The sequence below is a fragment of the Bubalus bubalis genome, chromosome 4 (assembly GCF_019923935.1).
Source record: "Bubalus bubalis isolate 160015118507 breed Murrah chromosome 4, NDDB_SH_1, whole genome shotgun sequence".
Classification (NCBI taxonomy): Eukaryota; Metazoa; Chordata; class Mammalia; order Artiodactyla; family Bovidae; genus Bubalus; species Bubalus bubalis.
In genome coordinates this window covers 91,938,807-91,966,788 of record NC_059160.1, presented here as the reverse complement: position 1 = coordinate 91,966,788, position 27,982 = coordinate 91,938,807, and the positions used below count along the sequence as shown (strand labels likewise).

Sequence of the window (27,982 nt, the reverse complement as noted above, 5' to 3'; positions counted from 1 at the left end):
AATAAATTATTTAGAAATTATTTATTTAAACAACTTATTTAGAAACAACAACTTATTTAGAACTGCAGCTTCCACCTACCCTTCATGCAGCTTCCCTTAACCACTGTGTAGACTCACTGACATCTGAGAATGTGTTGTTGTCCTGAATGTATACAAAGAAAATGTCTCATCAACTGAGACCCTCACCCATTCACACATCCTGCTTTGCATATCTAACTGATAAAAGCCTCACACACAGGAAAACCACCATTTCCTCCTGATCCTAGCTCCTCCTCAAAGCAAAGATACCTTTAGTCCCCCTATGCTTGGCCTCTAATTCCACCCCGCCCAAACCGGTCACAAAACAAACAATGCCATCTGTGTCAGGGAGAGGCAGTTGAGGCTTCAAATCATCAGGCAAACCAAGTCAGGAGCATTTTGGTTGCTGCAGTCAATGCGCCCAGTGATTTCACAAGCTATTACTAGTCATCCCCCAGAGGAGACTCTGGGGTCCCCTACACATCCCAGGCAGTCATCCCAATGCACTGTCTTCAAGTGCCAGTTTCAGCTACTACTCGCGACATACCCCAGCATTCTGGAAATGAGATGCAATTGAATAGGACGACCACCTTAAACTCACCGGACACTTTTCAATCAAAAATTCTTAGGTATTAACCGCTCATCCTACACCACACATCTATGAAAGAGGCTGCTGGACACAGGAAGAAGAGAAGGCCACGGCCTCCAGAATCAGGTCTCTGGAGCTCTGCACCTGTCGGTGTACTCCCAAGCAGCATGGAGGCTGAGAACGGTTCTGTGATATTTGAAGTCTAACACAAAAGAAATGCAAGAGTGTGCTACCTACTCTGGTTGGGAAATAGCGACTCGTCTTGAAAGTCTTCAAGGTGCTGGAAAGGATGAAGGTGGTGAAGAAGAGAATGCAGGACCAAAAGAGCACGTCAGGAGTATAGGGTCCATGGTGGCCACAGGCAGAGCCTGTGAACTCTCCGTGCATCTCCTGGCACTCCTGGAGGAATAGACATTCTGGGTGATGAAAGGCAGGCACGAGGGAGGAAACAGCTGCTGTCTCCTGACTGTCACTGTCATCCCAGGGTTGCTGGGACATGCAGGCTGCCTGTAGCCTCCACCTGCCCTCCATGCCGCTGTGGGCTCTCGTCTGCATTTTGGGTGACTGCTTACGGTCCTAACTAACACACTTTTGTAAAAGAAATCAGAACTGTCCTGAGCAAACACGAGGTTCTAGGATGGCCCCAGCTATTGCACTGTTTTTATTACAGAGGACTTCCAAACTTGAATGTTCTTCAAGCCCCCACAAAATCTGGATCTGAACCCTGATCCTCCCTGATTTCATTCCCACATATCCTCAGTGTAGGGTCACTGGGCAGGATGTGTGTGGGAAAGAGGTGCGAGGTCATCTTCCTTTCCCTTTGTGTACAAGAGACTCTGAAGGGAAAGGAAAGTCAGTTAAGAATTGTGTTCTAAAAAAACAAAACCAAAACGCTTGATTTCTATCAACACCAGAGTGTACTGAAGGGCTCCCCACTTCTACCTAGAAGGACCCCTGAAGCCCAGCGGCCACGAGGCTGAGCTGCCTGCAGCGCCCAGACTTACACTAACAGTCAGGTTGGCCCAGTGCACTTCTGTTGTCACGATGCTGTGGTCCTTCCAGTACTGCAAAGTGTGATTGTTCGGATTCTCTGGGAGGCTGCACCTGCAGCTGAGGGGAAAAGAAAACATTCCTGAGAGAAGTAGCCAAGTATTCAAGTGAATGTTCTGAGCCATGACAGGGCCAAAGGCATTGCCAAAGCCCGTGCTATTTCTCCTTTGCCCACTTCAGATCCTTGAGGTTGGTCCTATTCATTGAGATCCAACGATACCCTGATTTTTCAGTCAGTCATTACTAAAATTGGGCTCAAATCAGCATGTGGGTCTTCAGATACTGTGCTGACGAGTTAGGCATCTGATGTGGTAGTTCCCTTGCTTAGTTTCTATCTCTTGGGCTCTTCCTACAAAATACATTCTACATAGCAAGGAGGACCGGATACCCCCATTCAGCTCTCAATAGCCTCCCCAAGCCAAAATATTTGGTACCTTAAACCCCTATCACATTCTTGCTCTAAAGTCAGAGCCTCCTGGAATCATGGTGGAAACTACAACATTCTCCCTGGTAATATCCACTCTCCTGGTCATTCCCTGGCTTCCCCAGGCCTCGTCTTGCATCCAAACCAGAGCAGACCAGACCTGTCCCTGGCCACCATGTTGCTTCCCAGTCCCAGCATGCTTCACGCCTGTACTGGCTCCCAGTATACTCAACTGACATGGCCATTCCCAGCAACTTGGTTTCACCTCTGATTCTGCCAAGCACACCTTCTAAGGATGTAGCGTGACAGGATTAAAATTCAAAAAGATCTCAATAGGTAATAACAATAGAAGGAAATCAACAAAACAAAAACAGAGAAAGCATAAAATACTATTTTTATGTATTAAAAAAAAATCAGTTCCAAACTTGGAAACAACAAAAATGTTCTTCAGGAGGTGAATGTATGTACGGTAGTACATCTAGACAATGGACTATTATTCGGTGCTAAAATGAAATGAGCTACCAAGCCATGAGAAGACAAAGAAGACATTTAAGCGCATATTATGAAGTGAATTAAGCCAATCTGAAAAGCCTATGCACTGTATGATTACAACTATATGACACAGTAGGAAAGGCAAAACTATGGAGTAAGAAGATGAATGGTTGCCAGAGGTCAGGGTGAGGGGGAGGGATGACCAGGTTGGGCACAGAGGATTTTTAGGGCAGAGAAACTATTGAGTAGGATGCTATAACGGCAGATATGTCACTCTACGTGTGTCAAAACCCATAGAACATGCAATTCCAAGAGTGAACCCTAATGTAATCTCTGCATTATGGGTAATCATGATGTGTCACTGACTGCAACAAACATGTCACTCTGGTGATGGATGCTGATAGTGGGGGAGACTGCATGGTGGGGGCCAGGAGGTATATGAGAATTGTCTGTACTTTGTGCTCAATTCTGCTGTTATCCTAAAATTTGCTCTCAAAAAATTAACTCTACTTAAAAAATCAGTTACACACCTATTACCATAAAATCACTTAAAGAATTGGGGAGTTCTAGCTTTATAACGGGCTTCCCTGGTGGTTCGGATGTAAAGAATCTGCCTGCAATATGAATCAACAGTGGAATGCAACTGAAATGTTAAAAAAAAAATACCACTTTGGCGCTTCCCTGGTGACTCAGTGGTAAAGAATTGCCTGCCAATGTAGGAGACACCGGTTCAGTCCCTCATCCGGGAAGATCCCACATGCCGTGGCTCAACTAAGCCTGTGCACCACAACCATCGACCCTGTGCTCTAGAGCCCAGGAACCACAATCCCGAGCCTGTGTGCCGCAGCTACTGAAGCCCGCTCAGACTGGAGCCTGTGCTCCGTAAGAGAAGCCACCACAACGGGAAGCCTGCACACCACATCGAGAGTAACCCCAGGCCTCCGCAACTGGAGAAAGCCCGAGCAGCAACGAAGACCCAGACAGCCAAAAAGAAATAAAATTCGTTTTTAAAGAAAATACTGTCTTGAGCTTTATTAACAAAGAATTTCAGTATCCAAATCCAAAGTCTACAAAATCCAGAGCTGGTCGCTTTTGCCTGTCTTCTCCCACTTGGACATAAACTCATGAGGGTAGAACTTTTGTCTGTCATGTTCACTGCTATGTTTCCAGGGTCTAAACAGTGCTGGGCCCATAGTAGGTGCTCAATGAATATTTGTTAAATGAATAAATGAATGATTAAAAAAGGTCAAAGAATGAACCTTCCTCCAATGCCAATCAGAAATCCACTAGGTTTCAAAGATTATATTCCCTGATGGTGACTATTTTGTAATAAAATAATTTTAAATTCTAATACATATTTAAGGAGTTATTTTTAAAGTGTGAATAAAGGGATAGCTAGAATCTAGAAAAGTGTATCGAGGCTGGCTGGCAGGCATCTCCACACAGTGCGCCTTCTGCTCAGGCAGTCTCAGACTGATACTGTTCACTTCACAACCAGACCTTCCACATCAGAATGGGACAACCAGAACAGAGGGAACTTGATGTACAAAGCTAAAGGACAGGGAGAATTCTCTTTAGTCATAATTCAGAGAACACCATTCCTGAGAAGAAATGTTTACAGGACCAGACTCTCCTAGAAGGATGAAGACACAGTGAAACTGTCTTTTTTTCAACTTAGCCAAACTATTTTGAATAAGTGAAAAAAAAAAGTTGAAATCTAGGTAAGTAAGTAGATTTTTTTTTATGGTGTTAGTTCTAGAAAGTCATGTAGGTCTTAAGAGAACCACTCAACTTTAGCTTCTTCAGCATTATTGTTTGTGGCATAGACTTGGATCACTATGATGCTGAATGGCCTGCCCTGGAAATGAACCAAGATCATTCTGTCATTTTTGAGTTTGCATCCAAGTACTGCATTTCAGACTCTTTCATTGATTATGATGGCTACTCCATTTATTCTAAGGGATTCTTGCCCACAGTAGTAGATATAATGGTCATCTCAGTTAATTCACTCATTCCTGTCCATTTTAGCTCACTGATTCTAAGATAGCGATTTTCACTCTTGCCATCTCCGGCTTAACCACACAACCAATTTGCCTTGATTCATGGACCTAATATTCCAGGTCCCTATGCAATATTGTTCTTTATAGGATCAGACTTTACTTTCACCATCAGACATATCCACAACTGAGTGTTGTTTTTTGCTTTGCCCCAGCTACATCATTCTGTCTGGAGTTATTAGTAAATGCCATCCACTCTTCTCCAGTAGCATATTGGACACCTTCTGACCTGGAGGGGCTCATTTTCCAGTGTCATATCTTTTTGTTTTCATACTGCTCATGGGGTTCTCGTGGCAAGAATACTGGAGTGTCCTTTTCATCATAGGGGATTGGAATACAAAAGAGAAAGTCAAGAGATACCTGGAGTTACAGGCAAGTTTGGCCTTGGAGTACAAAATGAAACAGGGTGAAGGCTAATAGAGTTATGTCAAGAGAACACACTGGACATAGCAAACACAAGAGAAAGTCAAGAGATACCTGGAGTTACAGGCAAGTTTGGCCTTGGAGTACAAAATGAAACAGGGTGAAGGCTAATAGAGTTATGTCAAGAGAACACACTGGACATAGCAAACACTCTCTTTCCAACAACACAAGAGGTGACTCAACACATGGACATCACCAGATGGTCAATACTGAAATCAGAATTATTATACTCTTTGCCGTGAGAGATGGAGAAGCTCTATACAGTCAGTAAAAACAAGACCTGGAGCTGAATGTGGCTCAGATCATTAGCTTCTTATTGTAAAATTCAGTCTTATATTGAATAAAGTAGGGAAAAATACTAGGCCATTCAGGTATGATCTGAATCAAATCCCTTATGATTATACAATGGAGGTGATAAATAGATTCAAGGGATTAGATCCGGTAGACAGAGTGCCTGAAGAACCAAGGACAGAGGTTGGTAACACTGTACAGGAGGCAGTGACCAAAAGCATCCTAAAGAGGAATGCAAGAAGGCAAAGTGGTTGTGTGAGGAGGCTTTACAAACAGCTGAGGAAAGAAGAGAAGGAAAAAGCAAGGGAGAAAGGGAACGATATATCCAACTGAATGCAGAATTCCAGAGAATACCAAGGAGAGATAAAAAGCCTTCTTAAACAGTGCAAAAAAAGAGAGGAAAATAATAGAGTGGAAAGACTAGAGATCTCTTCAAGAAAACTGGAGATATCAAGGGAATATTTCAGGCAAGGATGTGCACTATAATGGACAGAAAAAGTAAGGACCTAACAGAAGCAAAAGAGATTAAGAAGAGGTGGCAAGAAAACACAGAACTGTATAAAAAAAGGTCTTAATGACCAGGATAACAACGATGATGTGGGCACTCACATAGAGCCAGACATCCTGGAGTGTGAAGTCAAGTGGGCCTTAGGGAGCATTACTACAAAGAAAGCTAGTAGAGTGATGAAACTCCAGTTGAGTTATTTCAAATCCTAAAAGATGATGCTGTTAAAGTACTGCACTCAATATGTCAGGAAATTTGGAAAACCCAGCAGTGGCCACAGGACTGGAAAAGGTCAGTTTTAATCCCAGTCCCAAAGAAGGGCAGTGCCAAAGAAAGTGTCCAGTTCAAACTACTGGACAATTGCCCTCATTTTGCAAGTTAGTAAAGTTATACTCAAAAATCCTTCAAGTTAGGCTTCAACAGTACATGAACTGAGAACTTCCAGATGTACAAGCTGGGTTTAGAAAAGGCAGAGGAACCAGAGATCAAACTGCCAACGTTTACTGAACCGTGGAGAAAGCAAAGGAATTCCAGAAAAGCATCTACTTGCTTCACTGACTATGTGAAAGCCCTTGACTATGTGGATCACGACAAACTGGAAAATTTTTGAAGAGATGGGAATAGCAGACCACCTTACCTGTCTCCTGAGTAAACTGTGAGTCAAGAAGCAACAGTTAGAACCTTACATGGAACAACTAACTAGTTCCCAGTTGGGAAAGGAGTACATCAAGGCTATATGTGACCCTGCTTATTTAACTTCTATGCAGAGTACATCATGCAAAATGCTGGGCTGGATGAATCATAAGCTGGAATCAAGACTGCCAGGAGAAATATTAACAACCTCATATATGCATACAATACCACTCTAATGGCAAAAAGTGAAGAGGAACTAAAGAGCTTCTTGATGAAAGTAAAAAAGCTGGCTTAAAACTCAACATTCAGAAAATGAAGATCCAGTCCCACCATTTCATGGCAAATAGGGAAAAAGTGGAAGCAGTGACAGACTTTATTTTCTTGGGTTCCAAGATCACTGCAGATGGTGACTGCAAACCATGAAATTAAAAAGATGCTTGCTCCTTGGAAGGAAAGCTATGACAAACCCAAAGACACCATTTTGCTGACAAAGGTCCGTATAGTCAAAGTTATGGTTTTTCCAGTAGTCATGTACAGACATGAGAGTTGGACCTTAAAGAAGACTGAGCGCTGAAGAATTGATGCTTTCAAATTGTGGTGCTGGAGAAGACTCTTAAGAGTCCCTTGGACAGTAAGGAGATGAAACCAGTCAATCCTAAAGGAAATCAATCCTGAATATTCATTAGAAGGACTGATGCTGATACTGAAGCTCCAATATTTTGGCCATCTGATGCGAAGAGCTGACTCACTGGAAAAGACCCTAATGTTCGGAAAGACTGAAGGCAGGAGGAGAAGGTGCGACAGAGGATGAGATTGTTAGGTAGCATCACTGCCTCAGTGGACATGAATTTGAGCAAATTCTGGGACATAGTGGAGGACATGGGAGCCTGGCATGCTGCAGTCCATGGGGCTGCAAAGAGTTGGATACAACTTGGCAACTGAACAACAAAGTAGATTTCTAGACCTTTTGGATACAGAGTAAGAGACCTATGGATCTATAAGGAATTATTAATATTTTCTACCTAATGATTCCTAAGAGTAGCCTATATATACTCTCAGAGAATGTGATGTGGTCCAAAGCCTCACAAGTTTTTGCAAAAAGAAGTTCTTCCCAACAACTAACTTGAATTCTCCTTGCTACACTTGCAGTCTATTTTTTTTATTTAAATTTATTTATTTTAATTAGAGGCTAATTACTTTACAATTACTTTGTATTGCAGTCTATTTTTGTCTCAGTGCCTGGACCCAAAAGACATACTCTGGAAAGCATTTCTCAAGTCTTCTCTGATTCTTACTCTTAATCTATCTTCCCCATCATTATCTTAAAAAAATTTTATGTGGGCAATTTTTAAAGTCTTTGTTGAATTTATTACAATATTCTTGTCTTTTATGTTTTGGATTTTTGGCTGCGAGGTATGTGGGATCTTAGCTCCCTGGCCAGGGATTGAACCCACACCCTGCGCTTTGGAAGGTGGAGTTTTTACCAATGGTCCACCGGGGAGGTTCCCCCATCATCACTTTTGACTGTTCTCCTCTGGCAGACCAAGCTCTGTTTCCCAGAGGGCCAACACACTTCTTTAACAGAAGCTACAAGCACTGCATGGCATGCTGCCTCAGCCATTATACTCAGGCCCTTCACTTTATTTTTTTAAAAATAAAAGAAGCAGAAGCATACTCACTAATACAGGCTAAGGTGGTCCAGCTGGCTATGCATGTGGATGGGGTAGGTCTCTGCCAGGTGAATCAGCTTTTCTATTGCTTCATAGATGAAAATAATGCAAATCAGGGAGGCAAACGCTTCTTCAGTGAAGCGAGTAATGTAGCAGACAAGGGAACTGGCATCAGTTGCCACAAGGACAATACACAGGAAGGCAGTCCACAGTCCAATACAAGCTCGCAGGGAGAGGTATGAGAGAGCGTAGTCTCTGAAACAAGACCAAAGTTCATCAAAAGTCAGTGAATGGCGTTACATTCTGACCCCCTGCATTACAGGCAAGGCTCAGAAATGTGGTTAATTCATCTGCTACTGTCAGTTCCAGTACTGCAAGCTAATTTGTCCCTAATTCTGACTGCACTGCACTCCTGAAGGCTGTCCTGGGACCGTTGTGACAAAGATCTGCTTCACAGGCAGTATTTCCCACAGCAAGGACGGGGCAGCGGAGGAGGAGCAAACTGCCCACAGCCCACTTCTCCACCCTGCCCCACATGGTTAAGGTCATCTCCCTGCAGCTAAGGCGGAAGGGCTGGCCGCGCACCACGCGCTCCTACTTCTCATACACAATGCAAGAAGGATTTACAGGAAAACGAGCGCATGCTGACTCCCCACCAACAATCAGGATATAAAGGGGGAGTATTAACTCATTAAAAATTGACTGGAACAGACTTAGAGATGTCAAAAGCAAACTTACGGCTACCTAAGGGGAATCATGAAGAGGGAGAGATAAATCAGGAGTTTGGGATGAACATACACACATTACTATATATATATATATATATATATATATATATATATATTTTACATATATATATATATAAAACAGATAACCAACAAGGACCTACTATACAGCACAGGGAACTCTACTCAATATTCCATGATAACCTATATAAGAAAAGAAACTGAAAAAGAATGAATATAGGTATATGTATAACTGAATCACTTGCTTACAACTGTAACACAATATTGTAATTCTACTACACTCCAATTTAAAATTTTAAAAAATCCATACAATTAAAAAATTAAATTTTTTAAAAAGAAAAATTGACTAGAAAAGGAAATTGAGTTTTCATTTGGAAACTTTCATTAGGAGTTTGGATTAGCTAGGGAAAGTGCTTTTAAAGATAGAAAGTCAAAAGTTGAGGGACATTAACAAAGCTCTTCAGGCCAGGAGATCTGCTATTTTAGGTATGGTCCTACCTGGGGGCAGGGTGACAGACCACAGGATGCTTTTGCCTGCTTACACTCTAGTAGGACCCTAACATTCAAACCTAATAGCAAACTAACACATCCAGATAGAGTTTTCAGAAAACCAAATATCTTACTTGCAGAATTTGAACAAAATCTTTTCAAACACAAGCACTGGCCCAGTGCTTCCCAGGATGGTGAGAGCCTGGCCGGCAAACAAGGAATAGGCGATCCCAGTCATGGAGGCTCCAAACAAGGATTCAATCGCACTCTACAGAGGGAAAAAAATCATCACTGAGCCCACAGCCCATCTGAAGTGAGTGACACAGGCTTACATACATTCCTAACTTAGCTCTCCAAGGCACCTGACAAGCCACTTGTTTGTATTTTGTCTCAGCAAGAGTGATGTGTACATAGTCTAATCCTCTTGTAAATGGATACTGCTTCAATAATTTAAGTCCCCAAATCTATCTACATATGACCCCTTAACAAGTCTACTATGCACAACTCAATTCATTATTTATAAATATACATAGAAAACACAATGATACCATTCACATTATGGGTTGTCATACAGAGTCACCTTAAATCTTATTTTCAGATGACATCAATATATAATTTTATATCCTTGGAGCAACAGGCAATACAACAGGGCAATCAGCTATCTAAATTGATATGCAGGCAGAAGAGGGTCTGTTCTAAAGGGAGAGCGGTGTTGCTCGTTGGCATGAAGTCAGAAGACTATGTAATTCAGCAGGAAGAAACCAATCTCTTCAGTCCATGCCCAGGGAATTTTCCTCCCAGAAGACTTGGCTACCTTCATATTTTTACTCTCATTTGGGACCATTAGAAGTGGCAAAGTTCTTACTATGCGCCCCTCGGTGGCTTCTCCAAGCAATCCCCCAAAGGTGATGACGGGTGACATGCAGGCACAGTACAGGAACAGAAAGGAGGCCAAACACTGTAAGCTGAGGGCATCCCGGTAGTCGCTCCAGTACCAGGGGGCCTTCCGCTTGATGTCCAGAACCAAGCCCCCAAAAAGCCTGCAGAAACACGGCAGACAGGTGTCTAATGCAGTCCTTCTCCCACTAAAGCAAGTCAACAGAGCACATTCCAAAGCACTTCAAATGCGCTCTGTATGGAGGTTAATATTTGGCTTCAATGTGACCCCAAGCACAAGAGATCTCTCTGGGGCAGCATGGATTCTGGCCATGTTCCAACATGGATTCTATTTGCAATCAAAGGCATGAATTTGAATGATTATTCCAAGCATAAAAATAATTAATTTGCTATGCATAACACCCATTCAATAAAAAGTTTCCAAAATTTAACATGAAATGAAGTATTAGCTTCAAACTTCAAATTATGAGCCGTTAGGAAGCAATGAACAAAACTATCATGGTATTAAAACTGTTAGTTTTATTATATGTTTTCTAGATAAAAAGCCCCTACCACATGTATATTCTTACTCTGAACTACCCACCTTACTTGAGAAATCAGCATAATCATTCATGCAGTTGCCAAGTAGTAACAGATACTTCATGCCAAGCACTGTGCCAGGTGCTGGAGACACAACAGTAGCAAGGCAAACACAGCCCTTTGTCTCTAGGGTGAACAGTCTGGCACAGGGGACAGACAGTGTTGTGAGGGTGCCATGGCCGCAAAGAACAGGGAGGGCATCTCAGCTGGGACTCAAGAATGGACCAAGAGTACCAGATGAGGCAGAGGGGCTGGCGTGGATGACGCCTAGAGGTGAGAGCGCTTGGCATGTTCAAGGTGCTGAACGAGTTATGACTGGATAAGGCAATGTGAGGGGTAATATCAATAGACAAGGCTAGAGATGTTGGAAAAGCTAAGTCACAAAAGGCCTTATAAAAAGGAATCAGAAATTTATCCCAACAGTGTGTCAAGCAGTGAAGGACTTTAAACAGGGAAGCAGCATAAGTAAGCAGGCATTCTGAAAGGATCACTCCGGTGAGAGTGTCATGAATGGAACATGGAGCAAGGCTGGAGGCCATGTGTTGGAAAGAGAATCAGGTGCCAATTAGGAGGCAGAATCAACAGGACTTGGTGGCAGGACTTCAAGATCCCTCTCCACTTCCCAAGGACGAGAAAGATCAAGAGTGAGATGTCCTACACCAAGAAGGAGGAGTATGTCCAGACAGGGGCAATTTTTAAAGAGTGGAGTCATTGAAGAGAGTCATTCAGCATTCTACAGGGCAAATTACCTACTTTCTTCTACACATGAATAGCATAGAAAAAAAAAAACAAAACAAAAAGAGGAGGAGGCCTGTTATAGAATGGGAACATAATAATGCAATGCAAACCTCCATTGGATCCTGTGTCAAACAAACTTTAAAAGAATGTTGCCATGACAATCACAGAAAGGTGAATATGGACTAAGCATGAGACAATGTAAAGAACTATTGTTAATTTTATTAGATTTCATAATGGAAGATAGCTGTTTTTTAAAATGTCCTTATCGAACAGAGATACCTGCTCAAGTAGTTACAGGTGAAATGACATGTAACTGGTGATTTGGCTTAGAATAATCTAGAAAACATAAAAATAAAACAATTAGGTAGTGAAGAAATAGATAAAACAAGATTGGCAAAATGTTGGTAACTATTGATGGGCACATGGGTGTTCATTACAGTGTCCTCTCTTGTTTATGTTTGAAATGTTCTATACTAAAAACTAAAAGACACCAGTCTACTCTCTCATGAAAGGAGGCTTAGCTAGCTCTTTATTTTTCTGTGCTCAGGAGCCTAGAGGTGTCCTGTGAGGCCTGGGATCTGTATGCCAGAGGAGAAGGCCGGGCCAGCTCTCCTTCTCCATTCAAAAGCTCCCTCTCTTGTGGGATGAACTGAGAGAGTAGCTTTGACATATACCTACTACCGTGTGTAAAACAGACAGCTAGTGGGAAGCTACTGTATAGCACAGGGAGCTTAGTTTGGTGCTCTGTGATGACCTAGAAGGGTAGAATGGTGGGGGGAAGGGAGGCTCAAAAGGGAGGGAACACATGTATACATGTAGCTGATTCATAGGTGCTGTACAACAGAAACTAATGCAACATTGTAAAGCAATTACACTCCAATTTAAAGCAAAATAAAAGCTCCCTCTCTCATTTAGCCAGGTCAAATGGGTACGCAGATGGACACAGGGCACACACTCTTTTATCTGACCCACTTGCTCTTCTGGTTTGCAGGGCACAGTTGAGATTTACTCTTCCTCAACCTACAGTGGTAACATCACAGTCTGCGCCTGCGTTTAGAGGAGAGAGGCAAAGTCAGCCTTGTGACCTGCTTTGGCTTTAGCCTGTCTGGCCGGCCTCGCTGAGGTAAGGAGCTATCTACAGGGTCTAACCGAGAGCATGGGAGTTCCACCTCAGGGTCTGGGACCCAGGTTACAGTTTGTAATGAAATGTCACTTGGTCTTGCTTTCCCCTCTGAGGAGATAGCCCCTCAAGGACCTTATGAGCAGCCGCAATTAATCCGGGGCAACATTCAAGATTTTCCAGGTCCTTAGCCAACATAGCATTACCTCCCAAACACCAAAGACCTTCCTCTGAAGGATATTATTCTGGGAGAATAACCTTCTGCAGCAGTGAGCCTCACCCTACGATGCTGCCATGATTGGTTCTCCTGGATGCACGAGGCTCATTATTCAGGAGGAGTGTCTATGAGTAACAGGCAAAAGATTTATGTAAAATGGATTTATAAGAAGCCATAGAAAGGAAGGATATCTGTCTGCCTAGCAGTGATTGAAAGGGAAGAGAAAAGATCTGAGGCTCCTATTGATGGTATAACATAAATTAAAATGATTTCAAATCCTGTTTTGGAATCTGCCTCATTCCCCACTCATACAGACCCTAATCGAGTTATCTGGCACAGACAATAATCACACATGGATGCTTTCCTTCACATATTTGAGACTTCCTTTCCCTTTCAATACTATCCTTGATGTTCAAGTTTGGGGTGGCAGGAGGCACACAGGGCCACAAATTTAAGCTTGAAGCCAGAAAGGACTTACCTGTGGGGAGGGCCACTAGGCTCTAGAGCACCAATTAGGAAGCCCTCTGGGGAGGGTTTTAGGGACAGGCCAGCAAGGTTTTAGGGACAGGCCAGCCATCCAATTGTCTGCTGTGCCTGGGAAGAAACCTATTTCAAGTGGGGCTGGGACCATTGAGATAGTAATTCCCAATTCTTTTCTTCATCAACCCTTCCCCAATGGCTTCTCCAACGAGGTATACCAATGAACTTGGGAAAACCCCTCAGCAGAGCATCCTCGGTGCTGTAAAGCTTCTGGCCTAGGAACTCAAGTCAGACTTTGCTCTTCGCTCTGCATGGGAATGCCTCGGCATCATGACCTATCGTCAACATCAGGGAGGCCCAAGACACTGTCTTGGCCCTGGCTTGGGAGGTCAGATCACACACAGCTCAGACTGTTCTCAACTTTGCCTCCTCTCCCACCTTCTTAGAGCCTGTACTACCATATCTTAAGTACCTCTCCATCCAACTAGGATGGCATCCCCAGGTTGTGCACCACCCCAAAGAAACACAGCTAAAGGTACAAAGAATACAGAGTCCAGCTTAATATAGTTTTAGTCTGTGAAGTCCAGGAAGGTCCAGAAAACTCTAGGATGTCCATCTGTAGAGGAAGGTTCATATTCACCCCTACATACTTTGAGACTGGGAAAGGAGCCAGAGTTGGCGTGAACTGTGAACTGTGATCCCCGATTCGAGCTGAAAAAGCTACAAGAAGAAAGTTATGTGTCTTGAGGTCTTTTCCTAAGGGCTCTGAGGGAAACTTCTGGAACTCAGAAAGAGGCACACCAAATAGAGTGAGGCTCTGAGTTTCGATGACCCTTCCTTTCAGCTTTGTCAATTCCAGCAGTTCCTCACTCAGCATTATGGAAGAATGTCCTCAAGCCCCATTTGAACTTGTGAGTAAAGGTACTGGGGGCTGGTGATTAAGTGTGTGATGGTCCTGGCTATATGGGTTTTTCTTTGGGGATGTCAGGCACCATTTCCCAGATTCTGTATCAGGTCTAGATATAGATCCAATCTAATGGGCTCCCAAACCCCCATGTGGAATTGATTGTAAGTGACCCTCCTCTAAAAAAGCATGGAACTCTAGTTTATTCTCTTTTTGAAACCAAAAGAAAGCTGAGCTCTCATCTCTGCAAAGATCATGTGTTTCAAGGAAAGTTGTTGGCCTCATTTCTACTACTTTCAAACTCTCAGTCCTGAGTTGTGAATACCCTTTGTATTCAAAAGGATAAATCATAGCTTTGAAATTCTATCAAATCCATACCCAAGACTCTTCCCCTTAAAAAAGCACCACCTCCTTTAAGATAGTCTCAATCCTGGAAACTAGTCTAAAGACAAATGTGTCCTTTGAAATGCTTCTCAATACCAGGACTCTTCTGCCACAACTCAGACCTCCTCCAACTTTAAAGAAAATATGAACTTTACTCCTGGAACTTGATCTCTCTTTTCAGCGATCCTTTCCATCAAAGGGCTCCTCCTTTCCTCCAGTAATCCCTCCCAGAGCCCAGTTATCCTTCCGCCCTCAAATACATTCCTCCAGCCAGGATGAATTCTCCCTATCAACACTGCTAGTTAAATGCTATTCTGTTGGCTTCTCGTCTCCTCTCCTGTCTGTCCCTGAATTTCCAAGAGTGGAAAAATTAACACTCTCTGCAATTCAAAAAAAGAAACAAATGTTGGGTTTCCATTGGATAGAGTACTGAAGATAAATAAATAAGGAAAGCAAATTCAAGGAAGGAAGGAAAAAATAGGTGAAAACCCTAGAGTAGACATTCAACTCCTTTCCATCATCTGAGTCCTGTGTGAGAATCTCTGCCCAGTAGACCCTCTTAGACACAAGCACAACTCACAATGCCAGAACCATAGTCCCAGCCTTCTCCCACAATGTGAGGGACACCTCTGGATGCCACTCCAACCCCAAATCTCATTCTCTTTTACTACCTTCCTACCTGGAATTTAAAATTTCCCAGCCTGGGGACCCTCTTTCCTCATCTACCACAGAGAACCTCCTCATTGGACATCTGTCCTTAAAATCTGGGCCCAGAAGAGTAAGTTGCCTATTCTCAGACACACCTAAAATAGTACTTATTTCCCTCCCCCAAGGGGTTTCTTAACTTAAAATAACCATTTAATATTTATCCATGTCTTAACTTAAAATAACCATTTAATATTTATGCATGCCAGGTCCACTTGTGGTAAAGAACAGTCATCATTCTAATAGTCATTTGTCAGAGAATAATTGGGTATCCACTCTATGCAGGGCACTGAACTGGGTGTTAGGAATATAATGGGGTCCCCACCCTTAGGGAGCAAACCCTTCTGGCAGGAAAGACATCAAATCAAGAAAAAATAATAAAAGATGACCAGGGCTATAACAGGGGACTGGGCTGAGGGTAGTAGCTGGGCAGGGGACAGGGCTCCAAGCTGTGATATCACACAGCAGGAATAACCTAAGCTCTTCTAAACAGTGTCTTGGAAGACTCTCCAAAGGGACACCTAAGCTGAATCAAAGGACAAGAAGCAGTTAGCCTGGAAATGAAGAGGTGGAGGAATGTTCAAATCAGGGGGAACACTGTGTGGGAAGGATAGGAGGTGAGACAGAACCTGGTAGGTGGTTTGAGAAACTTGAATGAATGATACAGTATTTGATAGAATTGTAACACTTATTGTCAGTGGTCCCATTTCCAGCCAATAAAGATACTATAGAGAAGAAGGCTGAAAGGAAAGATGACTCATTTCTTTATACAGCTTCTGTCCAGTAAGCAGTATTAGCTGTGAAATATTCCAGAACTTACCGCCCGGTGCGCTGAAGCTCTGGCCCGCTGTGGCCCCCATGTGGCTCCGGTTCTATGTGGCAAACGTTTCCATTTGGAACTCCAGGCATTTTCCTTTTCTCCTTTTAACAGAGGACCACACATTAGCAAAGTCAACCACCTATTCTGTCTTTCCTACTATGGCGGAGGTAGGTGGGGTGGGAGGGTGGGAGATAGCGGGAGTCAGGGTAGCATGAGAGAATCCAAAAGCAGCCCCCAAAACACCCAAGTGTTTCTTATAGCTTTCGGATGCATTTACTGATTTGGGACAGTTTATTGACTTTCCTAAAAAACACAAAAGACAACAAATAATTTCTCTTCCTCTCCACTGGTACCTGACTCCTCTGTCTTGTCCAGAAACAGAAACATGAAGGCTTTGGCATCAGATATGACCTGAGTTCAAGTTGCAAATCTGTCTTGAAGACAGTATTTTTATTCCTCATTTGTTAAATAAAGAATAACAACACCTACTTGGAGATGTTGCTGAGAGATTTAATTAGCATATGTAAAGCACCTGGCCCAGGGACCAGTGTACTGTAGAAGTTTTCTTCCATCTTTAACCTCTCAAAAAAAAAGCATGGGGAACTCTATTTGCACTCTCTATGCACTGCTGCTGCAGCTGCTAAGTCGCTTCAGTCGTGTCCGACTCTGTGTGACCCCATAGACGGCAGCCCACCAGGCTCCCCCGTCCCTGGGATTCTCCAGGCAAGAACACTGGAGTGGGTTGCCATCTCCTTCTCCAATGCAGGAAAGTGAAAAGTGAAAGTGAAGTCACTCAGTCGTGTCCGACTCTTAACGACCCCATGGACTGCAGCCTACCAGGCTCCTCCGTCCATGGAATTTTCCAGGCAAGGGTACTGGAGTGGGGTGCCATTGCCTTCTCCGCTCTATGCACTGAGCTCTTCTCATTTAGTGGCTTCATTCTTAATAGACTCCCAAGAAATGTCCCCTCCTCTCCTCTCTGCCATTTCACACCAATCCTCCAAAAGTTGGCTTAAAATTCATCCCAGGGTAATCCTGGCCAATCGATGGTACTGCATATTCATATTTTATTACTCTTCTGACATTCTAGGCACCCTGCAACAGAACCACGTCTCAGTTTATTTGGCATACACCAACATGGTCTTTGCTGTGTCCATGGTGGGCCCTCAGTAAGTGACACTAAGCCACCACCGGCTCATGTGCATACATTACCTGGGAAGGGACATTTTTGGGTGGCTCAATTCGAATGGAGGGGTCCCACTCCCCTGGAGGAAGCACCGTCACCTGGTCTAGGAACTCATCAATCCCTGCCAGGAGGTCATCTCGCTCTTTTGCCTTATAAGCCACATCATGAAAAATCTAAGAGAAGAAAAAATCCTCAGGAAAGCTGAAAGTCACTTGACTTAAACAATAACCAATGGATATGGTAAAAGATGGATAAAACCTCTTGGTTTTTATCTTTGTCTAGGGGCTCTGAAATGTAGATAAGTTTAGCACTTAAAGAATTACAGGGATAAAAGAGTTTTAAAAATGAATCTAAAGATGAGTCAAAAAAAACTAAATATATGTCTATTAGTATAGAAAGAGATAAGACATGACTCTAAAGTTTTGTAATTCTGTTATCTCCTCAAAGAATGGAACAAAAGCCAAGATGCATGAGGAATTTTCCTGATCATGATGGGTGGAAAAACTGGATGGAATTACTAATAATGGTCCTCCATGAAATATGTCTTCCAACCATAGACGGCTGATAAAACACAGCCCCATCTCCCTTTGCCTCTAAGACGTATATCTTTTCAAGGCCCTACTTTGCAACTAACTTGAGCAGCACAGTCCTCACCAGGGATGCAGCAGGGGCAGCCGAAATGTCTAGTAACTCTAGTACATTCACATGACAATGCCCAAGAGCATCCCCCTGATGAGCTGGTCTCATTTACAGCTCATTTACGTGAAATGGGAGTGAGGTTTCTTTATGTAAATAGCTTGGGTATACTTCATTAACTATTTTCTCTAGAAAGTTAAGTCAGCCTTAATATCTTTCCCACTTGGTATCCTAGTTGGCAATAGTTTTCCCAGAAAAAGATTTCTCTGCATCCTTGATTATTCCAAAAGGGAGAGATGACAGAGGAAGAAAAATCCAAGAGGCCTTGGTCCTCAAAAACATGACCTGCATTGCTTCTCAGCAATAATTATTTTACCCCCAACAACTAGCACAATGCCTGGCACAGAGTAAACACTCAATAAATATTTATGAGATGAACACTTGAAAAGCAGAAGTGGTGTGCATACCTCATCCGTCATGATGGTGGCCATGGATCTGCCAATCTCATGATACTGCTGACCTTTCCCTACTGGACCCAATAGGATAAACAAAAACCTGGCAACACACAAAAAAGATGAAATTATGTAAGGAAAAGGAAATTATGTAAGGAAATATAAGGAAATTTCTTCTCTAAACAACATAACATTTCTCTTTTCTATCAAACAGAATTTATCATAGTAACTTCAAAAAAAGGAAGCAAACTAATGATGGAGCAATCTGAGTAGCCTTGACCTAACAGCTCTACTATAGTCATTGGAAGCTATCTGTACGACTCCATTCAATAAAGGGGTTATAATTCTCAGGGTTTCCATAGATGCAATTCTTTGTTCTAGAAAGGATGTTTTTTCAAAACATGGCAAATTCAAGATTATCTGAATCTCATTCATTGCTCTAATAAGAAAATGATGGGGAGAGGAGAAGGATAAGGCAATTGAAATGATCAAGCCCTGCAGAGGAGTCTAAATTGTGTCCTGGACATCTGAATATTCCATAATTAATGGGACTCTGAATCACCTATCACCACCTTTGGAGTGCACGAATAGGCTTTGGAACAAATACGGACATATTTGCAAACCATACAAATCCTGCCAGAACTATGGAAAGAGACATCAATACTTTGCTTAGAGATGTCTCCCTGGGATAAAGTTCTGCAGAACGGGGAGATCGAGACAGTAAGTGGCCCTTGCTAGGTCTTCGGAATGCTCTTTGAGTCTCAATTTCCCACGTCATAGAAACTGCACAGTCACAGCCTTAAAAGTCTTACAATTCTTCTGCACAGAGGTTAATCAAATATACCCCAGTTTTCTGAGATCATTGCTGAATTTTAAACAGCAATCCCCAAATTAATTAATCCTATATTTTGGCATTAGCTGGTTTCTTACACTGCTGCTGCTGCTGCTAAATCACTTCAGTTATGTCCGACTCTGTGCGACCCCATAGACAGCCGCCCATCAGGCTCCCCCGTCCCTGGGATTCTCCAGGCAAGAACACTGGAGTGGGTTGCCATTTCCTTCTCTAATGCATGAAAGTGAAAAGTGAAAGTGAAGTCACTCAGTCGTGTCCGACTCTTAGCCACCCCATGGACTGCAGCCTACCAGGCTCCTTCGTCCATGGGATTTTCCAGGCAAGAGTACTGGAGTGGGCTGCTGTTGCCATCTCCGGGTTTCTTCCACTAGAGCTCATATAAACCTGTGCATCAGGCAGAAGGCAGTGTGCTTTGTGGCCCTCATCTTTACCTTGTTGGGATGGGCACTTCTGTCAGGCCTGAGAGAAGGACAGCTGGAGACAGCCTCACAAAGGCGACAATGGGGCGGTCCAGAGAGTCCACCTCTCCAACCAGGACATTCGAGGCCTCTGCCCCAGTGGGAATTTTCTTCATAAAATGAAGGTCCACCTGAAAATTTAAAAGCACCCCGACAGTGTGGGAGCCATCACCTCACACATCCATCACCCTCCTCACAACCTACATTCATGCATCATTTTATGATTTAACATATTTTTCTCAAACTACTTCACTTAATCCTTACAATAACTCTGTATGGTGGATAAGATTGGCCAATCAGACTCATTTTTTATTTAAAAAAATGAAGTCACCAAGACCCAGAGAGATGAAGTTGACTTGCCCATGACAACAGAGTTTTTGAGAGAGAATTTAAATCTAGGGTTCTGATTTGAATTCCATTACACCATGCAACCTCAAAGAAAATGTTTTTGAAACTCCAGGTCAAATTGTTTCCATTTTAAAATACCTGAATGCTTTGTCTAAGGTTTCGGGGAGCCTCATGAGCTGAGAAGTGACATAATACTATCTGTGTTTTGGAAAGACAGTGTCAGGGAGAGACCAGAGCAAGGAAAGGCCTGCAGCCGGGAGATCAAGGATTGAGCCAAGAGCTTCAGGGGGACCCGGATCCTGTGGGAGAGGCCTCAGACACCAAAGTCACAGTCACCAAGAAGAGTTTAACCACAAAGTAGTTGTGAGATAGTAGCAAAAATATTGTTTTCACAAAACCCTTGGAGGTAAATAAATAAGAATAATTGAAAAATAAAACCTTGGAGGTAAGAAGGTGCTCCTAGAGAGCAGGTATCAGAAAATCATTCTGAAACAGCAGGAGGTGTGCATCAGGATGGTTTATCAGTGGCTAGTGGGTTTCAGCAGGTCGAATAGGGTCGGGGTGGGGGTGGGGGACTGATGAGTCAGCCCTCTCTGGGATGGAGAAGGAGGAAGACATGAGCAGATGGGCCTCCTTTTCTGCAGAAAGGGCTCTGGTCCTGGAGAAAGGATATTGAAATGCCAAAGCTTACCCAGCTTCCAGCAACAGGACTCTGGGCTCCACAAGAGATATGCTTAGGCCTGTGAGCCAACTTCCACATCTCTGCTCACCTTGCTTAAATCCACTGGACTGTGTTCACAATTCACTCCATTCTTTACTTCAAGACTTGTGGTTGGAATGGACTGAGGAGACACAGTTTGACCTATTTGGAGAAAAATTAAACAGAATTCTCTGAGTCTTGCCCTTTCCCTCTTTGACACACCCCATTCATTGTCGGCTGGTCATGGCTCTCTCCTGCAAAGCCCACAGAGAGAAGAGGTTCAGGTGACTAGGAAGCGAGGACCCACACATACCTGTCTCCTTACCTACCAGCTAGCAGTAAAGGGGGCACAGAGATCTTACTACCCTGGAGCCCTCTTCCTGAACCATTTGTGATGTTCTTTTCTTCCTTTATTAAAGGCAGTAATCCTCAACCAGGAGTGCACACCATAAATTCCTATGGAGAACTTTTCAAATACATGGATCCCCAGACCTATCTCCTACACATTGTGTTTCGGTAAATGTGGGGACAAGGAGACCCCCAGCCTGGCCACAGAAATGGAAAGCATTCAGCAGCTGAAATTCATCAGATGTTTACAACCCATCACACACGTGGCTCAAGGCTTTACGCAGATTAACTTACTGAAGCCTCACAACAGACTGAGTGGATCTTATCATTATCCTTACTCAACAAAGTGGGCTTAAAGAGGTTTAGGAAGTTGTCCAAAATCTTTGCAAAAGGTGAAGCCAGAATCTCAAGCCTGGAAATCTGACTCAGGAGTCTACACTACTGCACTTTGCCTCCCTAATCTAAGACATTTGTTTACTTCTAAAAAGCTCCAGTTGAACTTCTCTGCAGCCAAATTTTCCCCAGTGTGGATATCTCCCTGTCTCGCTGATCCTGCTGACTCCACCAACTGTCTTGCTGTATCTCACTGTGTACACTCTTCGTTGAGCCCAGGGTAGGCAAGGTGCGAGCAGGGAAACTGGAAGAAAACTCAAGGAGTCATAGGAACTGCAAACACATTTATTCTCTCCTGAATGGCACAGCAGCCATAGCAACATGCTATATTCTCTCCTCTCGTGGTTGACCCAGCAGACACAGCCTTAACGCAGCCTCACCACCATAATGCAGCCATACGTAGCCCCCCAGCAGCACAGCCAGCTCTCTCTCTCTCTCTGGCATGCCAAGTGAAGCTTATATACGCTTACAGAACAAAAGTAGGCTGCAGGCAAGTAAGCATCTCAGAATGTGCAACTACATTGCTATAAGTGATCTCAGCTGATATAGAATCATTATTATAAAACGTGGGGCAAGAGTAAGAGGGCATGGGGTGAGAGAGCCTGACCAGGCCATCTTGGCTAATTTGATCTTTCCCTACACTCCCCAAGTCACATCAGTTCTGAGGCCATTCTGGGGCACAAACCTTTCCCCTGAGGTCCACTGAAATGTATCTGAGGCATGCATCCTTAGTGCCACAAGAGATGATGGTCGCCAGTCCCAGCCACCCATCTTGCCGATCCTCAAAAAGGACTGTGTCTAAGTGAGCATGAAAGCATATTAGAGAAATGCTGTTCCTACCCTCTAGTAACTCAGCATCTCCAACTAGTGCCTAAATGTCTTATTAATCTAAAGAGAAAGCAGTTACTCCTAATAATCTTACCATGTTTATCCATTGAATGTGGATCAGACTGCTTCTTGCCAACCTCAGCAAAGGAGCGAACAATGGGGATGAGGTTATTTCTCTTCTTTTCATTCTGATGATGATGCTTTTTGAGAAGGGCTTCCCGGACTTTAACCCTCATGCTGTCATTCAGGTCACTGAACAGCTCCTGCTGGTCCAGGATCAGGTCTGGAAGGCAGGTGCTAACATGAACACTCAAACTGATGGTCAGTGATTCCAAAGAAGGCAAGGTCAGGTGAGGTGAGGGACACGGAGTAGGGGGAAGCAGTTCTACCAGGGTCACTGAGGTTACAGTCTCTGTATCAGTGCCTGAAAGAGCTGACTGCTGATAGCAGCTGTGACACATTACACGTTATTCGTGTAACAAATCATTACTTTTATAAATGGAAACTATTGAGCACTTAACATGTGCCAGGAACTACATTCTGAACTTATTACATAATGATCTAGTCTGATCCTTATAAAACCTCTGAAAAGTAGGTGGTATTATAACAATTTTTACAGATCAGGAAACTGAGGCCCCAAAATTACAAAATCCCCATGATCTCACATCTAGTGAGTTGCAGAGATGGGATTCAAATCCCAGACTGTCTGACTCAAATGTCCACATGATTGCCATTCTGTTCTATCATTTGCCAAAGTTCCTCTAGGTTCTCTTCCTCTGAGATTTTAATATTGCTGTGATTGTCAAGAGAAACTATAACTGTAGAAGGCCACATGACTGTTTGAAGGTAGAATCCATAAAAATAATTAATTTGTTCTTAATTAAGCCCTCCAGACAATTAATAGCAAGCATCAGTCTTGACCTGCCAAGTCCAGCAGAACTGAGGGGGAGAAAATCCCCACACCTGCTGCTGAAAGACAGCTGGCATAGAAGTCAACAGCATGTATTCTAGAGCTAAACGTCCACATCTCTCCCACCCTCTTCTACCACTTTCTGTGTGATAACCTCTCTGTACCTCAGTTTCCTCATCTGTAACATGAAGCGAATATGATCCTTAGAAGATTGTTGTGAAAAATTAATAAGATATATAAAGTGCTGATTCACTACAAGTGAGACCATTTACCTACCCTTATCACTAACATGAATACCTCAGGTCCCTAATGTGAAGAACCATAGGCGTTTTACTTAAACCCTACATATCCAGCCCCCTTGCCACCGCCTCTCTCAAACTCCAACCTGTTCTCAACTCCAGCTCCATCCATGACTATCCAAGTGTTAGAAGCAATAAATAAAAGAAAATCTATTTCAAATACTCAAGCCAAAGATCCAAGCTTCTCTCTCTTTAACTTTAGATTGATTGGTTCCTTGTCCCACAATATAAACATGCTTCAGGATACTTCATCTTGGGAAAGAAAAAACAGAAGAAGAATGTCCATCCCAGGTCTCCCTTTATCAGTTGCCTTCCCTTTCTCGCACACGCACTCGCTCTCTATTTCTTCTCAAAAGAAAAATTTCTCACCTGCTGCAATGTGGCTGCCTCAATGAAACTGCTTTTGATAAAATCATCAACAACCTTCCAGTTGCTAAATCTGGTGGATGCTTCCAGTTCTTACTTCATCGGGCCTCTCTGCAGCATCCGACACTGATGAACTGAACTCCTCTCTTCTTTTGTTGTAGGTTGAACGGCACCCCTTCAAAAGATGCTGTGTACTATGTACTAACTCCCCAGAACCCATGAGCATGATCTCATTTGTAAAGAGAGTCTTCACAGATGTAACTAAGGTGCTAATGCAAGATCCCATCGGTAAGACCTCTCCCCAGGTCCCCATGTGATCCCAGACAGGCAGAATTACTTGGATACTTGTAATGAAGAAAAGCTGGAAGAAACTTAAAAATCTGTCCAACCAAACAGAGCCAAGCCGAGGAAAAGCCTTACATGCACCCAGGTGTTTCTCAAACTCCATTCCCCAAACATAATAACTTACACTCTCCTGTACTAGGAAACTCCATCAGATATCTCTCCTTCACATCACGCTGAAGAAGTGGGGAGTCCTTTGGCTCAATTTCATACATGTTTTTCCTAGTTGCCATATTGAAAAATCTTTCTTTCACTTGAACCCACTTTTCTCTGCAGAGCTCCCAGTCACACTTATTACCAAACCAGAGCTTGGTTGTTGCACTTATTTTAATTGCCCTATGGCTATTTTCCTCACTGGGGCTTCCCTGATAAAGGAAAGCCCTTTACTTTACTTCCCTGAGTAAAAGCTGCATCTTTACTCAGATGGTAAAGAATCTGCCTGTGATGCAGGAGACGTGGGTGTAGTCCCTGGGTTGGGAAGATCCCCTGGAGAAGGAAATGGCAACCCACTCCAGTATTCTTGCCTGGAGAATTCCATGTACACAGGAGCCTGGCGAGCTACAGTTCATGGGGTTGCAAAGAGTAGGACACGACTGAGAGAATAACACACACACACACACATTTTCCCCACTAGAAGGTGAGCTCCTTGAGGGTAGAAACTGTGTTGTATCCTGTGCCTAGTACATAATCAAGCATAGATAGAAAATAATATTTGCTAAACAAACAGGCAAATGGAAAACCACACTCCATGTCATTTGCATCCCAGAACAAGCCTGTAGAATAGGCAGGGAAGAAATCCATCCCAGAGCTGAAGGTGCTGAGGTCAGGAAGGTAAGTGACTTGCCCAAGCACAAACAGCCACTTTCTTCTTTCTTTCCTCCACACCACACCACAAACGATCCTCTGCTTTCTCTCCCCTAACCTTACCTGAGATTTCTTCTATGCTATTTGCACGCATATCCAGAAGGACCGTCCCATTAATAAGACAGCTTCTTAACTCAAAGAGACTGTGCAGTGAAAGGGTTGCTACATAAGGCTTGCTCCATCGTTCTCCCCCATCCTCGACATCTTCTTCAAACTTCAGCCACCTGAAAGTATGACAAAGAGATGCCAAAAACAGAAAATGAAGAATTTTCAGGAGAGGATTTTTAATGTAGGTCACAAAGAAAGGTACCTAAATAATCACACTGAACCCTGTAATCGAATCTATATGTTCAGCATGCATTGGCAAGTGAAATAAGTAGGTTACAAACCACTACAAAATTGAGTATAGCTTGATTCCATTTTTATGAAAGGAAAATCTTGAAATACAACACATACATATATAAGACACCAAATGTTATATTCATTATCCCTGGGGTATTAATTTTTATTTTCTTTTTGCTTATCCTTATTTTCTCATTTTGTATAGTGAGCATGCATTACTTGTACAACTAAAAAAATAGATCTAATCTATATCATTTGGATACACTGACAAATCACATTAATAAAATGATCATATTTTTCTTTGTTAAAAAGTCTGTGTGACCTTCAGAAGTTTGCAAAGACAGGATGTTAAGGCTAATTGCCTTCTTGTTTGGTATGAGGTTAATTGGTTTGTTTAATGCTCTCTATTCATTGAACACATCAGGTATCCAGGAAGAGCTGTTTCAATGAGACATTGAGCCATGGTTTGCTGGTTATCCCTCATCTTCTTCCCTGAGGCTCAGGCATGCTGGCTTTGTATCACCCAGAAGGCTCACTGGTCAGTTACTAGAGGAACCCTAGACATGGGCTTGGTTCATCTGAGAGTTATTCTTGGGTATGAGCCTTAGACAAGTATATTCACTCTCTAATCAAGGGAAGCCTACCATCAGGCTGGATATTATCCCAGAGGTCTCTATGAAGCTGGATTGTCCCATAGGATGTCTCAAAAATTATGCAATCTCCAGTGAATTAAACCTCAAATGATTGGGATTTCCCTGATGGTCCGGAGGCTAAGACTTCATGCTCCTAATGCAGGCAGCCTGGGTTTGATCCCTGTTTGGGGAACTAGTTCCTATGTGCTGCAACTAAAAGCTCCCATGGTGCAACTAAGACCTGGCACAGCCAAATAAAGTAAAGAATTAAAAAAAAAAATGATGCTATGGCTCACCCATAGGAAAAGGCTATGTCTGTTGGGCTAGGTTTAGGCCAAGGTGGCCCCCTCAGGCATCTTCCAAGTCAGACATACAATATTAAGAGCCCAGGAACAAGTGAGAGAGGACCCCCTGTTCCATGTTTCTGTCACCAATCCCCAGCTCAAGGTCAACTGGAACAGGTGTTACCACAGACATGACAAAGAGGCCAGAGGCCAACATCAAGACTTTCCATGCAAGACCCTAGAACGTCAGTGCCCATGTCAGTCATCACGTCTCCCATGAAGAAATAAAAGGCAGGCAGACCTGTCACTCATGGAAAGGTACACATTTGCCTGCCCCAGCAAACCTTGACCCAGGCTACTCAGGGCCTCACCTGGCTGTCTCCTTCCACTCAGCATCTTCTCCCTCTTTCAGACAGATCTCATCCAGCTCTGTGAAGAGGTCATGAGGCACATGTTCTTCATCCTCCTCAGTGCCAAGAATGAACTGAACACGCTGAGATGGTGTGTCTGGAAAAGCAGCCACAGAGAAAGGTCTGCTCCCAACCTCCACTTGGGACAGAAATAGCATCCTGCCACACTCAGTGCACCTGAGGGGCTTCCAGCTTGTGAAACACATAAAGACAATCCTGCATTCAGATCAAAAAGATTTCTTTATCCCCAGAATTAAAAAAAAAAAAAAAAACCTATTCTTTGGAGTTTCCCTGACAGCTAGTTGGTAAAGAATCCGCCTGCAATACAGGAGACCTTCATTCAATTCCTGGGTCAGGAAGTTTCCCTGGAGAAGGGATAGGCTACCCACTCCAGTATTCTTGGGCTTCCCTGGTGGCTCAGTGGGTAAAGAATCCGCCTGCAATGCAGGAGACCTGGGTTTGATCTCTGGGTTGGGAAGATCCCCTGTAAAAGGGAAAGGCTATCCACTCTAGTATTCTGGCCTGGAGAATTCCATGGACTGTACAGTCCATGGGGTTGCAAAGAGTCGGACACGACTCAGCAACTTCCACTTTCATTCTTTGGAAGCAGTTTCATGAAAAGAAAAAAATTAAGTAAGACCACTTGAAGAAAACCCATAAGAAACTAGAAATCTGATTAATTTGATCAAAAGGAATAGCTAATTCTCCAGCAAATGATTTCACCTTCTATGGTATTGATTTGGGGGCCTGAATGGTGAAGTTTTCAGGCAGATACTTTTGATTCTCAGAGGCATTTCTTCTTCTTTGAAGCAAGTTGGAAAGCCTAGAGAATGAAAACCACTACCTGCTGGATGTCCGTCCCACATGCCCTCAGTCTCAGGGGGACTCCCAGCTGTGGACGCCCACCCGCCCACCCTCCCGAGGTGTTACCGTGGGCCAGGGCCTCTGGGCCTTCCTCCCCCTGGCTGGCTCCCTTGCCCCGCGTTCGTCTCCGGTGCTTCTGACCGTGCGTTCGGTGGTGCCGATGGCTTTGCCGGCCCAGTGGCATCCGGACCCCCACGTACAGGGTCCTATGGCCTGAAAAGAAGCAGGAGGTCTGA

General features: G+C 43.4%; 1 protein-coding gene across 7 annotated transcripts in view; it reads right to left on the bottom strand.

Annotated features, from left to right (window-relative positions):
• Positions 1 to 27,982, bottom strand: part of SLC4A8 (solute carrier family 4 member 8) — an 84,201-nt gene that overhangs the window by 30,171 nt on the left and 26,048 nt on the right. For 5 of the 7 annotated variants that reach the window (XM_025284198.3, XM_025284192.3, XM_044941755.2 and 2 more), the window contains 14 exons: positions 27,813 to 27,959; positions 26,844 to 26,979; positions 25,278 to 25,438; positions 22,528 to 22,716; positions 20,935 to 21,026; positions 19,790 to 19,947; positions 18,521 to 18,608; positions 17,444 to 17,590; positions 16,232 to 16,332; positions 10,253 to 10,427; positions 9,522 to 9,655; positions 8,162 to 8,407; positions 1,612 to 1,717; positions 845 to 1,006 (listed from right to left, as the gene is read on the bottom strand). In XM_025284198.3, coding sequence (XP_025139983.3) covers positions 845 to 1,006; positions 1,612 to 1,717; positions 8,162 to 8,407; positions 9,522 to 9,655; positions 10,253 to 10,427; positions 16,232 to 16,332; positions 17,444 to 17,590; positions 18,521 to 18,608; positions 19,790 to 19,947; positions 20,935 to 21,026; positions 22,528 to 22,716; positions 25,278 to 25,438; positions 26,844 to 26,979; positions 27,813 to 27,959 — 2,042 coding nt within the window. Of the gene's footprint in view, positions 1 to 844; positions 1,007 to 1,611; positions 1,718 to 8,161; positions 8,408 to 9,521; positions 9,656 to 10,252; positions 10,428 to 16,231; positions 16,333 to 17,443; positions 17,591 to 18,520; positions 18,609 to 19,789; positions 19,948 to 20,934; positions 21,027 to 22,527; positions 22,717 to 24,011; positions 24,865 to 25,277; positions 25,439 to 26,843; positions 26,980 to 27,812; positions 27,960 to 27,982 lie in introns of those variants that run through there. The other 2 variants (XM_025284197.3, XM_044941757.2) reach the window with 2 other exon arrangements.